Source organism: Anolis sagrei, chromosome 4 (genome assembly GCF_037176765.1).
Source record: "Anolis sagrei isolate rAnoSag1 chromosome 4, rAnoSag1.mat, whole genome shotgun sequence".
Classification (NCBI taxonomy): Eukaryota; Metazoa; Chordata; class Lepidosauria; order Squamata; family Dactyloidae; genus Anolis; species Anolis sagrei.
In genome coordinates, this window is record NC_090024.1 from 210,641,597 (window position 1) to 210,656,567 (window position 14,971).

A 14,971-nucleotide genomic window follows, 5' to 3' on the forward strand; every position below is an offset into this window, starting at 1 on the left:
GGACATTTAGTATAATGCCAAGTTGTAAACTTTGTGTTCCTAAATACAGTCCAACTGTACCCTGGGTTCTCTTCTGATACGATAAATAAGTAAATAAAGCCATAGAAAGCCCTCTAGTGGGGTGGCTAAAGGTGCCTGCCCTTTGCCCCTGCTCTGTGGCACTCTCTGCGACTGCCCGCTTTCCTCCTGCGAGGCTGGCCCTTCTCTCCATCGGCCTCTCCTTTGCCAAGAGCCGCCCCGAGGCCGCACTGCAGAAGGGGCGGGACCGGGCGCCTCCCCCTGGAAGGAGGCTGCCGATGAAGTCACTGTTGCCGCCGCCGCCGCTGCTTCGGGAGAGAGGCGCTGGAGCTCAGTTGACCCGAGCAGACGGAGGGACGAGGAGCAGAGGAGGGCCAGGAAAGGCAGGCCTAGCTGGAGAGGGTGGGAGCGCTTCTGGAGGGCACCTGCTATTGTTGCTCCCGACGTCGCCAAGGCTTCCCGATCGGTTGCGCTCTTCGAAGGCGCTGTGAGCCTTCCTGAAGCTCCTGCCATTTCTCTCTCGCCAGTCCCCGGGACCGAGATGCCGTCGGACCGGCCTTTCAAGCAGCGGCGGAGCTTCTGTGAGTCCCTAAGAGCGCGGGGAGAGAAAGAGAAAGAAAGAGAGAGAGGGAGCCTTTCTGTGCCTTTCCCCACCCAGGCCCTGGGGAAGGCAGCGCGGCGCCATGGAGAGGAGGAGGGGGCCTTGGAGAAACAGCCGTGGCTTGAAGAGGAAAGGGAGCCTTGCCCCCTTCTTGCCCCCGCGCCCTTCCCCAATCCCCCTGAGGAAGCCAAAGGCACAAAATGGGGCTCCTCTGGTCGGGGGAAGGGGGTGGACCAAGGGGGGCGCAAAGGGATCCAGAGGCGCTGCACAGAGGGGCGCTTGGTTTCCTCCTTTTCCTCCTCTTTCTTCTTCTTCTTAGTGCTGTAGTGTATATATATTGGGAGGCCGCCAAGGGACGCCAGGTGCTGAAGGGTATATTTTGGGACATGGAACTGGAAAAACCAGTATTCCTTACCCTAAAAAATCCCTATGCAAATTCATGGGATCGCCATAAGTCCCTAGGCATCTTGAAAGCAGAGATAAGATCTTGCCTTGACCTTTCCTCCCAAATAAATGCTGCTTGCTAGAACTTTTGGAAGTCTTTGGGGACTTTCACTCAAGCAGGAGATTATGGGAGTGGCAGTCCCAAAAGAAGGCCCTCCCCCAAGTGCTATAGGCTCTAGAGCAGGCATGGGCAAACTTGGGCCTTCCAGGTGTTTTGGACTTCAGCTCTCACCATTCCTAACAGCCTCAGGCCCCTTCCTTTCCCCCCTCAGCCACTTAAAGAAAGTGCCCGAAGCTGTTAGGAATGGTGGGAATTGGAGTCCAAAACACCTGGAAGGCCTAAGTTTGCCCATACCTGCACTAGACAGGAAGGAACTGGCAAAACTACTTCAGAGGAACCCCTTGCCTAAGCAAGCCTTTTTTTTCGCCCCACCTTTCTGGAAGCCCCTCTGAGCTTTAGTTTTGCCATGGGAATGCCTAGTGACAGGAGGAACAGAAGAGGCGTGTTCACCCTTCAAGGTGCCCCTTTCCAAACAGTGTGCTTTGCAATGTCTTTGTTTTCACTCCAGTCATATCACCAAATATTTTGCAATACTTCAAAAAAGGCAAATATTGGGTTGTGCACTCGTCCTTTTGCCTATTGGTTAGAGGCGAGGATAACCCAGATAGAGTTGGTTCTAGTGTGGCAAGTGAGAGGAAGGTTCGTCCTGGTTCTAGTTCAGAACTGAGCACCAATTCCTCACAATACTAGAGAAATGGTGTCCTTTTGCTGCTGCTGACTGCCTTTCCCATCTTCCCTAGTAACCTGAAACTCCCTATTCAAATAACTGTGGATGTCCCACCCCTTGGAAAACTACTGAGCTCCCCAGATCAGAGGGGGAGGAGCAACTGGCCAGGTTGACTCTTTGTTTTGCTTCAGTGTTCAGGTTTCCTGCTGCTGAGCCAGGCAGGGCAAGGAGGCAGGAAGGAAGCCAAAGGTAATTAGCTGCCTCTGCAGCAGCCGCCCGGCTGGTGATGTCATTGCCTGCAAGTGGAAGGAACCCTGTTCGTGTGGTCCAAGCCGCTGCAGGGATGAGCTCGGAGAGTGGAGCTGGAAGGCTGCTTCAGAGCCAAAGAAACCCCCACCTAGATTTAGCAGGAGCCAAGTGCTTTGTGGGAGCACAGGCATTTGAGACATTTCACCAGCAGCACCACGGCTTAGAAATCTTCCCTGTATGCAGTTGGCGAGAGCAGGCGTGGCCTGGCTTTTTCCCAGATGGAAACCTCTTGTTCTGTGTTTGCCCTTAGTGCTTTGGTTTTGTGATTCAGGAATGAAGGAGAATCTGTGTGCAATATTCCTGCTTCTTGGCAGGGGGTTGGACTGGATGGCCCATGAGGTCTCTTTCAACTCTTTGATTCTATGATTCTATGAGAGCATAAATTTCATGTTAGTGGAACATTTTTAGACTGACATCATTTCGCAACACAGTAATTCAGTTTTCCAAGAAAACCAGAAGTGAAACGAACAAGAAACACAGACACATACATAAATTGTAATAATGAAATGTATGGGGACAAAACATATCTTATGAAATTGGGTTGCTGTGAGTTTTTCGGGCTGCATGGCCATGTCCCAGAAGCATTCTCTCTAATGTTTCACCCACATCTATGGCAGGCATCCTCAGAGGTTGTGAGGTTCCCCAACAGGGAAATTCCAGACAAGAATCAATCAGGGTCAGCTGACACCTCCCAACAAAGGACTCCCCAGGCAGCAACCAGTTAAGCTTTGAAGCTGCAAAGCCGTTACATGTTAAACAAGGTGGCCAGTTGCAACATTCACACTTGCCTCAAGCAGACAACAGTTCTTTCACCCTGGACATTCCACAGATATATAAACCTCCCTTGCATAGTTTCCGACAGACCTCACAACCTCTGAGGATGCCTGCCATAGATGTGGGTGAAACGTAAGGAGAGAATGCTTCTGGAACATGGCCATACAGCCCAGAAAACTCACAGCCACCCAGTGATTCTGGCCATAAAAATCTTTGACAACAAATATCTCATAAAAGTCTTTCATTTATATATTTTAAATGATATTTTTTGCATATTTCTTATAGACTTGGATGTTTCTTGTTACATTTGTGTGATGCACACAACTAACACACTAATGTGTCTGATACAGTTCGGAAAGCTCTGATTGGCTGCGTATATGGACCTCCAGAGCCCCAGTCATCAAGAGGCTTGCTCAAACTCAAGGCGTAACCATCCTTTAGGAAATCAATCCATCCGTATTGCAGCTTTCCTTTCCCCCCACTTTCTTTCACTTTAAAAAATTGAATGTTATGGGCTTTCAAATGGCAACTCGAAGAACCAGTTGAGTGGCTTTAAAGTGTTCAGCTGTAAAACTGTTGTGTTTGTGATGCTTCAGAAGATTATTTACCAGGTTTGCTTTTCCTTTTAGTTTGTTGAAATACCATTAATTTGTTACTTTGTTATACTTTGTTAAAAACAGTGTTACCATGCAGAAGATCTGCATTGTGTCTGATGCAAGTTTAGAGGGATCTTTTGCATGTCAAAGCATCCTTAGTTTGTTTTCATATGTAGATTGTTATAGTTGCTGCATAATATTGTTATATTATGTTTATAATAGTTTCTAAGGACAGCTTTTAGTAACACATGCTGTACTCCCTGCCTTGGGTCCTGCACTTGGAACTCAAGTCAGAAATAAATGGAATGCTAGTACAGATTATTGAAGATGAGTATTATGGGCATCATTATTGTCCCTTTTTTGTAATGAAAAATGCTGTGCTGCAGCCTTTTCCATGTGACACTATAAATGCTTCTGGTTTACATTAAAAAAACACAGCAAAAGACAAAAACACTAGCTCAGACAAAAGTTTCATCAAGTATCTAGTTTTTCAACAGTGGCTAGCTATTTAGCTTATTATTAAAAGTATTAATGGCTTTTTTTTTGTTTACCAGGGCTCTCAAAAAGATAAACAGTACTATAATGTATTACATACACTTCTTTCAAAGTAATAATAATAATAATAATAATAATACTTTTTTTATAACCCACCACCACGCCACCATCTCCCCAAAGGTAATCAGGGCAACTCACAAAAGTACTCAGTAGTGTAACACACATAAAATACAACAAAGTGCATGAGCATATAAAACAATGACAATATACATTTACATAACAAATTTACATAACACATCATATAAAACCCCTACTGATTTAGGTTAAAAACAAATTTAACGTTCACTTTTATAGAAACAAATGACTAAACAGAATAACATTGGCCCCTTGGTGTCCCATTCCAGGATCCCCTGTGGATACCAAAATCTGTAGATGCTGAAGTCCCATTATATACAATAGTATAGTAAAATTGTGAACCTTATATAAAATAGCAAAATCAAAATTTGCTTTTTGGATCCCCCCACACCCACACATATTTTAATGCCATGGCTGTCTTAAATCCCTTGATACAGAACCCACTAAACAGATCACCAGAGATAAATTGTCTCTGAAGATGGAATATATATTTAATTGTTGTGATTCTACCACAAACATTTCTTCTTTTTGAAACACGTTAATGAAATTTTTGACAATAAAACACACACAAAAAGAGTACATAAACATAGACATACTTAGACAACAATTGTTTAACTGACACACATCTCTATAACTCTAAAACTGTCAACATATCCATACATTAGTTTTAAGAGTGGATTTATTTATTTATTGACAGTATTTATATTCCTTTCTTCTCAAAGGAGACTCAAGGCAGATCACAGAACACATATACGGCAAACATTAAATGCTGTTTGTACACTGACAAGACAGACAATTGTAAGTAGATACTGATAGAGGTATATGTAGGCTTTTCCTGTCTTCAGCATCTTGGAGGCTTGTGCTTGGTTCCAGCCATGGGGGAGGGGTGTGTGCTTCATCTCCCCTGTTGAAGAGCTTTGTTTGTAACCTTCTTCCTTGATCGATTTGCTGATATTTTCTGGCATTTTCTTATGGGTGTCTTAAATACCTCCTCGCTTTAAAGCAGTACCTATTTATTGTAGGTTTGCCTTCGACAAAACATAGTACCTATTTATCTACTCACATTTTGCTTTTGAACTGCTAGGTAGGCAGAAGCTGGGCTAAAGGCCAGGAGCTCACTCCAACCTGGACTTCTGTCAGCCTTTTGATTGGAAAGATTTACTGCAGCTGGTGGTTAACCTGCTGTGACATTTTCTGTCTCCAGAGCTGTGCCATGAACATTTCTAATCCTTCTTAAGAGCCATGCAGGAATGCATTCAAGAAGACTGCTTTATCTCATGGCAGAGAATTATGTGTTCATTATAAGAAAGCATTTCCTTTGTCCTGCATCCCTACTACCTCTCAATGTCACTGGGTGAATTATAGTGTTGTATGAGAATAAGACAATGTTCTCTCTCTTTCAATACATCCCATAACGTTCATAATCTTGTAAATCTCTATCGTAGCCAGAACAATCTGGGCTTTTTTGTTTATTTGTGATACATAACAGTTGGAAGAGAATTTATTTTACCCCCATTATAAAAACTGTCTTGACCCATTGCCTTGGAGGCATTCACCCATTCATAATAACTGGACAAGGGGCTGCTTTTATAATTTTTCAGCTTTAGATCTTTGTGACTGAGAGATTGTTCTTTCCTAATTTTGTAGATGCTGAATTAGAGGCTGAAAAGGAATAACTAATGCCAGCTGTTGGATTAGCATCCTAATCATGTCATTGAATGTAATCAGAAATTGAAGAGAGAAAAAGCACTCCCAGATGCACGGACTCCAGTGTTCTCTTACTTGAGGTTAAAGTAGATGTGAGATGGCATATCTGTGGTCAGATCTCCTGACATGCTTTGTTTCTGTATCAGAAACTAGAGCTGATGTGTTCTATTCAATGCAATTTTATGAGTCATTACCAGAAATAACCAAACCAAATCTAAAGTTGACCAAAAACCAATGTGTAACCCTTTTGGTACTAATGTTAGAGAGTGGTCCCTATTCAAGTGGTCCCTGGTCAAGTAGACCTTAGTAAAAAAAAAAGTCGGGAACCACTGTCCTAGATCGTAAAATATAGTAGAAAGATTATATTCTGTAGTAATTTAACTTCTGCTATAATGTTTAGGGAAAAATGGGCTTTGAGAAATTAAGAAATGGAATTCTATACAGATAAGGCTAGGTTCACCATGTGTTATTGCAAAGATGTGTTTTCTTTCAAATTTCTCATTAAAGTTTGGAAGATCCTACCATAGATCTCTACTTTCATTTCCTTTCACTCCAGACTTCCTTGCTAGGATATTTAGTGAGGGTTCCTTCCTTCTTCTGTCAAAACAATCTTGTTGAATTAGCCATTATTAAGTGCAAAGTGCAGGGGTGTGTGATATGTTCTGGAACAGCCCCAGCATAAGAGAGAGTGAGGCATCTCGTTCCTGCAGTGGGTTCCAGATTTCATGAAAAGGAAGCAGATTGATGGCGATTTCCTTTGTTATTATTTCATGTTTACTCCTAGTGGTGAGGTTATTTAGAGATTCTTCTGACCCTTGTGCCAAAATAACTTTTGAGTTCCATGCTATTCCAGAAAGCTAAATGTCTCAAGACTGCCCTGGATATTCTTCATCAGAGTCAGGCACTATCCAGTACACAGTATCATAAGAACAATCCTCTTTTCATGCTTGAAATCAATTCTATTAATAATTATATTGAGGCATTGCTAGATTGTTAACAGATTGCAGGTCCAAGCTCATTGGCACATATTTGCATCAAGTAGATTTCTTTTAATTTATTTATCCCAATAAACATTCTATCTAGTAACTCAGATCACCCAGTGCCAGGACCATACTTGTGCTCTTGCTCAGCAGTATCTCCGACTAAATATACCGGCTGGCTTGGGCTGTCCAGAAAAAATGAGATTACAGTGCTGAGCTGATCTCGTGCTTGATTCTGTCACTCTGACAGCTGTACCCTTAGTGATGGTCTTGGTGATATTGTAACAAGAAGTTGGAGAAGGTCTGAATTCCTCTGCAAGATGATTTCCAGTAGGTAGCTTCTGAGTAAGCTTGTGGTATGTCTTTAAATTAATATAGCTGCTATTCCAGTGTTTTATGACACTGTTACCTTGGTTGTTGTGTGCTTGCCTCGAGCACTAAGTATTGTGCAAACTTGTTTGAGGACACAGACCTCCTCCGAATCCCTATGGTGTAAGGACCTGGCATGGCTTAAAATCTTAGCTTACTTATAAACTCAAAAAGCTCTAAGTAGATATCTGAAACAGACTAATTCTGAGAATGCAATCTTTCCTCCCCATCCTTTGTATTTCTCTTATTTCTTAACAAATATATGACAGAGAGAACTTCTACAGTTAAAATAATCATAATCATAATCATAATAATCATAATAATCATAATAAAAATAAATTTAGTTCCAACAAAGCCACAGTTGTAACACAGTGGCTTTGAAAATATCATCTGCTTAGTTTCTGCCTGTCTTAAAAGTAAATAAACTATCAGGAAAATCTGGGTAAGGGTACCATTCCAGCAACAACTGGAAAGAGATGAATCCTGCATTACCTACCACATATACTCATGTATAAGTTGAGGGTTAGTTTGGGGTCCAAAATTTTGGATCTTGATGAAAGTCAATTTATGTAGAGAAGGAAACACTAATGCTACTTCAGGGGGGCAGCCACCCCATCACTGTTGCCCCTTTCCCATCTGGGCATTCAGAAAAAGTCAAAAACTGTGTTACAGTGGAGAGAATAGAGGAGTCTGGTGCTTATTTTAGATCTTTCCAGGATGCACTAAGCACTTGCTTTTCACCACAATTCAGAGAAAAAGGTGATTTGTTTTTGATAGGAGTTAAGGTGCAGCATTTACATTAGCATGTGGATAAGTTAACCTGGGAAGGGGGGAGGTTGTTCAATTTTTGATTAAAATTTATACACCTATACATGAGTATCTAGGACATTTTCCAGGATTATTGTGGGGAACAAACAAGGCAGATTGTAAGGAACATTGTACTCCTTAACCACCATAGAAATGGTACTCTTATGCAATCACGTGTTGCTTTGTTGCTGCCTGTTTTCTAACTCTGACGCTCACTTGACTCTTGATGAGCCAGTCCTGAATGTTATTGTTGTTACAGAACACCAACTCACCCACCCTTTTGCCAAGAACAGAATCAGGAATGATTAACAGACATAAAAACATTGTCAGTTCTTTGTGACCCTGAGGTGTGCTTTTGAGTCTACTTGCACCACCTCTTTTAATCTGCTGACGTCCTCCAGAAAAACAAAACATAAAGGAGTTGGACGTTTGGTTTCTCCAATCCTCTCCAAAGTTTCTGCTGTGGTTTTGCCCGGGATAGCTGCTTTAGAGGCCAAGGGGCGGGACAAATAGGAGAAGGGTGGTGCACTTGGCCTGACTTCAGATGCCCTCCCCTACCATCCCCAGCCGACCAGTTTAAAAGCAAACAGGATTAAAATAGCCTCCAAATAGCAGGGGGTTGGGATGGCGAGGTCAGGCAAGGCAGCTGCGCCGCTTACGTGTTCCTTTCAGCTTATTTTCCATATGCCCTTTTTGCTCCCTCAGCTGACTGGTTTGTTAAATACTTTCTGGGAAGCAAAGGGAGGTAGTAGCTGCCCTACCATCTGTGTTGTTAACTTCTCTCTAGAGAAAGTAAAGCAGGGCATGCTTTCTTCTTCTCCTTTAAAAGGCAGAGCAGAGAAAGATAGCTGGAATTCAGGAGCTCTCCTGGCATCTGCACAAAGTGTGCGGCAATGTGGGATAGGCCCAGAAGGGAAGCAGGAGCAGCATCAACAGTCACGAGAATCAGTGTTTACAAAACACTCGCCTATCACTTCATGAAACATAGTTTAGAACTTGTTGACAGTTGGAAGGAAAGTTCCTAGAGAGAATCTCTCAAAATTTTGCAAGATGTCCTTGATACAAATGTTGCTGCTTTCACAATCCCTTTAGTTTTAAACCATTGGTGTTCTCACAGTTGGGATTTGTTTTTTTCCACAATCTTATTTTTCTGGGGAAAGCATATATTGCAGGATATTGGATGCAGTCCATATTTTTTTTGTTAGGTTTTCTTTTGTTGCTGTTGTGTGCCTTCCAAGTTGTTTCTGACTAATGACAATTCTGTCATGAGAATTTTGAGGACTGAAAGTGTTTGACTGTCAACTGTGTCTTCTAATAGCAGAAAAAAATTGCAGGGTTGTAACTTTGGGTGTGTTTAAGTTGTAGAATTAATGCATTTTGATATCACTTTAACTGGTTCAATGCTATGTAATTACAGAGTTGTCGTTTTACAGTCTTTAGCCAGCTATGACAAAAAGATTGGTGTTTCACCAAACTACAAATCCCAGGATTCCATAGCATTGACCCATGGCAGTTAAAGTGATATCAAACTGCATTAGTTCTACAATGTAGATGCATCTTTTGTCCTACCCTGTTTCCCCTAAAATAAGACATACCCATAAAATAAGCCATAGCAGGATTTCTAAGCATTTGTGCAATATAAGCTATATCCCGAAAATAAGACATAGTGATAGGCATGGCTATGCAGGGTACATGGTCGGCTCCTCCTTTAGGTCCTGGCCATTCTATGCATTCTGCAACCTGAGGCATAGACAGAGACACAGAAAGTGAAATTAATAGTCTCCTCAGTGAAGTGAGGAACAGAACACTCTGCTTCAGGTATTGTGTGTCCTCAGGGGGAAGAAGTAAAGCTGTGGCTGACGTTTTACTCAGCACTGTGGGTCTCTCTACACCAGCACCAACCAGCAATAGTCTGTGGGTCTCTTCCCCTCCCTCCCAAACACCAATAAAGTTACTGCTCCCCAGCACTGACCAGCAACAGTCTGTGGGTCTCTCTAACCCCCCCCCCCCCCACTACCACAAACACCAGGGGAAAGGCTTCAGCAAGCAGTCTGCTACTGAGCCCAGAGAGATATCATCCCATAAATGCAGATTGTTGTACCATACTTAATAAAATAAGACATCCCCTGAAAATAAGCCATAGTGTGTCTTCTTGAGGAAAAATAAATATAGGGCTGTGTCTTATTTTCGGGGAAACACAGTATGGTGCACAATAGCATTGGCAATAGAACAGTGTAGACTCTATTGCCAATGCAATAGTTAGAAAGGAACAAAACTGAATCAAAACAGTTCCTTAACAGCAACTTAAGAATGCACTTAAGGTTAAAAACAAAAGAGGAGATGAAGTTGTGGCAGAGGTGAACAGCAGAAAAATTACTTTAAGATACTACAGTGTACAAGATCAAAACAGACTGTAGTGCTCATCCCACTTCTTTTTGAAAATATTAGATTTCAGTAATAAAATAATTACACATCCATTTTTGCAAATGCTTTTTCTTCTTAGTTCACCAAGAAAATTGCCCTCTTCAGCACTAAAGCGCTAGAACAGGTTTAACATTCCATGTCAAAGGTTCCATCTACACTGCTACATAATAATGGTCAGTGTAGACCAGTGGTTCTCAACCTGGGGTCCCCAGATGTTTTGGCCTTCAACTCCCAGAAATCCTAACAGCTGGTAAACTGGCTGGGATTTCTGGGAGTTGTAGGCCAAAACACCTGGGGACCCACAGGTGGAGAACCACTGGTGTATACTCATATAATGCAGATTGAACTTCATTGAATTATATGAGTCTACACTGCCCTATAATCCAGTCCAATACAGTTAGTCTGCATTCTGAAACTGGATTATAGGGCAGTGTAGATGGGGCCTTTAAGCAGCATAATGAAATGCCACCCCAGCTTTTCCCCATAATGTCCTTACAGAAGTCTGAATGTGTTTTTTTCTTTCTCTTGGGTTCCTTCCTCCTGTCTTCAACTATCAGTTTGCAATCTGGCCCAGAACTACTGCTATGCAATCTGTTTTGCCACATGACTTCTGCACACACAGCTGTGTCCAGGACTATAGGCCAAATAAATATTTTTGTGTGGGAAAGCATACAGCGATATTTGTGGAAGCCTGAATCACTTTTGAAATTAAGTCCTGAGCAGATCTGCTGAATAATGATATTTTTTGATACCATAGTGGCACCCATTTAAAAACAATTACCAGAAACTTTTCCATGGCTTTTGATCCTAATTTGTAAGAACAGTTCCAGAATCAGTCATGGTAATAACATTTCAAGAGCCAAAGGTCTAAGTAGTCCAACATCATGTTTCTAGCAAGAAGAAAGACATTATCAGGGCTTGGCAAAGCTATTTTGGGACAACAGTTCTCAAAATCCCTTAGCCATAGCCAACATTGGAGTTTTAGTCAAAAAGGTGTTGTCTGTATTAGGAATGGATTTTGAGAACTGTAGTACAAAAAGAACCTTTCTACAGTCTGTCTTCAATAATGCGTCTTTCTCTTTTAATCTTGTGCTTTCAAGAAATCTTAAGTTTTTGCATGTTTGCTCTGCTTGTTCACTTCCCTGTTCCTGAACTTTTAAAAAAATATTTAGTGTTCCATATGTGGTAACCTCTGGAGCCCTGGTGGCGCACCGGGTTAAACCGCTGGGCTGCTGAACATACTGACCGAAAGGTTGGCGGTTCTAATCTGGGGAGCAGGGTGAGCTCCTGCTGTTAACCCCATCTTCTGCCAACCCAGCAGTACGAAAACATGCAGATGTAAGTAGATCAATAGGTACCACTTTTATGGGACGGTAACAGCACGCCATAGACCTTGGAGGTGTCTATGGACAACACCAGTTCTTCGGCTTAGAAATTGAGATGAGCACCACCCCCCAGAGTCAGATATGACTGGACTTAATGCCAAGAAGAAACCTTTACCTTATGTGGTAACCTCATACATTTTATAAGAGCATTCTGATGTTAGCTATTCTTAGTTTCTTTTATAATAAACCCTGACACCGTTCTCTCCTACCGCTGTGCGGTAATTAACTTAGTCATTTATTAAAGCTGTCTCTTTTTTTTTCAATCAAGAACCCTCCTGGTTGGTCACTTTTTTGTTATTTAATTGGTATTAATAAAACAGAATTAGCCTGATTTTCTATATCCTTCCTAATGCCGCAGCCCCTTACTACAGTTCCTCATGTTGTGGTGACCCTTAACCATAAAACTATTTTCATAGCTACTTTATAACTGGAATTTTGCTACTGTTATGAATTGTAATGTAAATATCTGATATGCATGATGTATTTTCATTCACTGGATTAAATTTGGCACAAATACCTGATAAGCCCAAATTTGAATACTGATGGGGTTGTTTGGAATTGATTTTGTCATTTGGGAGTTGTAGTTGCTGGGATTTATACTTAATCTACTATCAAAGAGCATTCTGAACTCCACCAACAATGGAATTAAACTGAACTTGTCACATAGAAGTCCCATGACCAACAGAAAATACTGGAAGGGTTTGGTGGGCATTGACCTTGAGCTTTGGAATTGTAGTTCACCTTCATCCAGAGAGCACTGTGGACTCAAACCATGATGGATCTGGACCAAACTTGGCACAAACACTCAATTGGCCCAAATGTGAACACTGGTGGAGATAGGGGAAAATAGACCTTGACATTTGGGAGTTGTAGTTGCTGGGATTGATAGTTCACCTACAGTTGAAGAGCATTCTGAATCCTACCAATAATATAATTGGGCCAAACTTCCCACAGAGAACCCCCATGACCAAAAGAAAATACTGTGTTTTCTGATTATCTTTGGCGACCCCTCTGCGACTCCCTCAGGGGTTCCAACCCCCAGGTTGAGAAACATTGTTCTAAATACCATTAAAGTACCAGTACCATTTTGTTGTTCATTTGTCTGGAGAGTTCTTTCTGGTGCTCTTCTCTGTCTGTTTGGATTTCCACAATTTCGAATTGCTCAGTGTCACCTGTTTCCTCCTAAACCTTGCTTCCTCTTATTTAATCAGTCACTAATCCCTAGAATTACCTGGCCTCTTAGACTGTAACTACTAAAGTTACTTAACAGACTTTGATGCTGAACTTTAGAACTTTTGTTTTAAGCCATTCAACTGTGTAGTCAAATTAGTGCCATTTATCTGAACATGGTGATTATAGCTCTGTGCTGACCTAAAGTGGACTGTACAGGTGAGCATGTAGAGAGGGGATTAAGATCAGGTTGACCCAAGGCATGTTGCTGCTTGAAATAACTTCATGTACAAATGCTAACTGGACTAAGAGGGTCTTCTTTCTTCAGTACTGATGATAGCATAGTCTCTCCCCCGCCCCTTCATAACATCTGTTTCCGGTAGGCTGTTAGGAATTATGGGAGTTGAAATCCAAAACACCCGGAGGGACAAAGTTTGCCCATGCCTGGTTTAAGAGCTCACTGATTGGGCATCAGTGATGAAATCTATGTCCTCTAATAGAAGGAGGATTTGCAAGAGTGTGACCTGGGGTGCATCTACATGGCAGATTTAATGCAGATTGACACCACTTTAATTGTCATGGCTCAATACTATGGAATCACTGGAGTTGTACTTTTACAAGGTCTTAGTCCTTCCTTTCCAAAGAGTGTGGATGCCTCACCAAACTACAACTCCCAAGATTCCATAGCATTGACAGTAGTGTCAAACTGTAGTAATTTTACTAAGTAGATGCACCCTTCTGAGTTGGTTGCCTCACTATGTCTAATTATAGGATCAGCTCTGGATTAGAGCATACCCATGACTGTGCTCTGGCACTTTTTGCATTCAGTGATTTATTTGGTTGTTATGCGTTCAGGTTGTTTCGGGCTAATGGCGACTCTTAAGTCAATCATGTCACAGGATTTTCTTGGCAAGAGTTTTCCGAGTGGGTTTGCCTTAGCCTTCCTATGAGGGTGAGAGAATATAGCATGTCCCAAGATCACTTAATGGGATGTACCAGGTCTGAACACATAAGCCCAAACCTTCAAGTATTTTGTATTGTTCCTCCTGTAGAATGTCATGTATTTTTGGCTTTACATGTTTTGGCTACTGTATACATAAGGTATAAAAATATGAAGATTAGGGCTTGGGCATTGAGTGAATCTTCCTCCTCTTCCTCCTCCTCCTCTCCATATGTCCACCAGTGTACACAGATGGATTTACTTCTTATAAAATTCTGTTGTACACACCTGTCTCCCTCTTTTCTTGACCTCTTTACTGCAGTCAGATATTGGGGAAGATTACCAAGAAAAAGGATTTCCCAAGATGTCCCAGCCCCACTGATTTGTCATCACAGGTTACTCACCGGTCACTGTGTTCTCCACAGAATGGTGAACACCAGATAAAACAACCACCTGCTGTTTTCATGATCACTTGTTTGTTGATGAAAGAAAGCCTTGAGTTTTCTAGAGATGATTAACATTTTAGATTGCATCCCTCTCCTGAACATGTGAAGAAGTTGGGAGCTGAATTTGCTTATCCCATGTTATATAATCTGGAAATCAACCCATTAAACTTGTTTTTGATCAAGAACAATTCTTGGAAGGTCTGAATATCCTAAAGTCACCCAATCCTGACAGATCTTGGAAGTTAAACAGGGCCTGCCCTTGTTCGTAATGCCCGTAAAACATGGACCGTGTCTACAAACGTCACTTTCAACTTCTGGAATGATTCCATCAGCATTGTCTTTGAAATATCTTGCAATTTTTTTAGGAAGACAGGCGGACAAATGTCAGCATTCTGGAAGAAGCAAAGACCACCAGCATTGAAGCGATAATCCTCCACCATCAACTTCGATGAATTGGCCACATTGTCCAAATGCACACTCGCTGTCTCTCAAAGCAGTTACTCCACTCTCAACTCAAGAATGGAAAACAGAATTTTGGTGGACAGTAAAAAAGATTTAAAGATGGGATTAAAGGTAACCTTAAACGGTGTGCTATAAACACCAAGAACTGGGAAATCCTGGACCTCGAGCTTTCTAACTAGAG

At 41.9% G+C, this 14,971-nt stretch overlaps 1 protein-coding gene across 1 annotated transcript in view; it reads left to right on the plus strand.

Annotated features, from left to right (window-relative positions):
* Positions 1 to 14,971, plus strand: part of MAP1LC3A (microtubule associated protein 1 light chain 3 alpha) — a 40,116-nt gene that overhangs the window by 142 nt on the left and 25,003 nt on the right. The window contains exon 2 of the mRNA XM_060772325.2: positions 106 to 599. Coding sequence (XP_060628308.2) covers positions 106 to 599 — 494 coding nt within the window. The remainder of the gene's footprint in view (positions 1 to 105; positions 600 to 14,971) is intronic.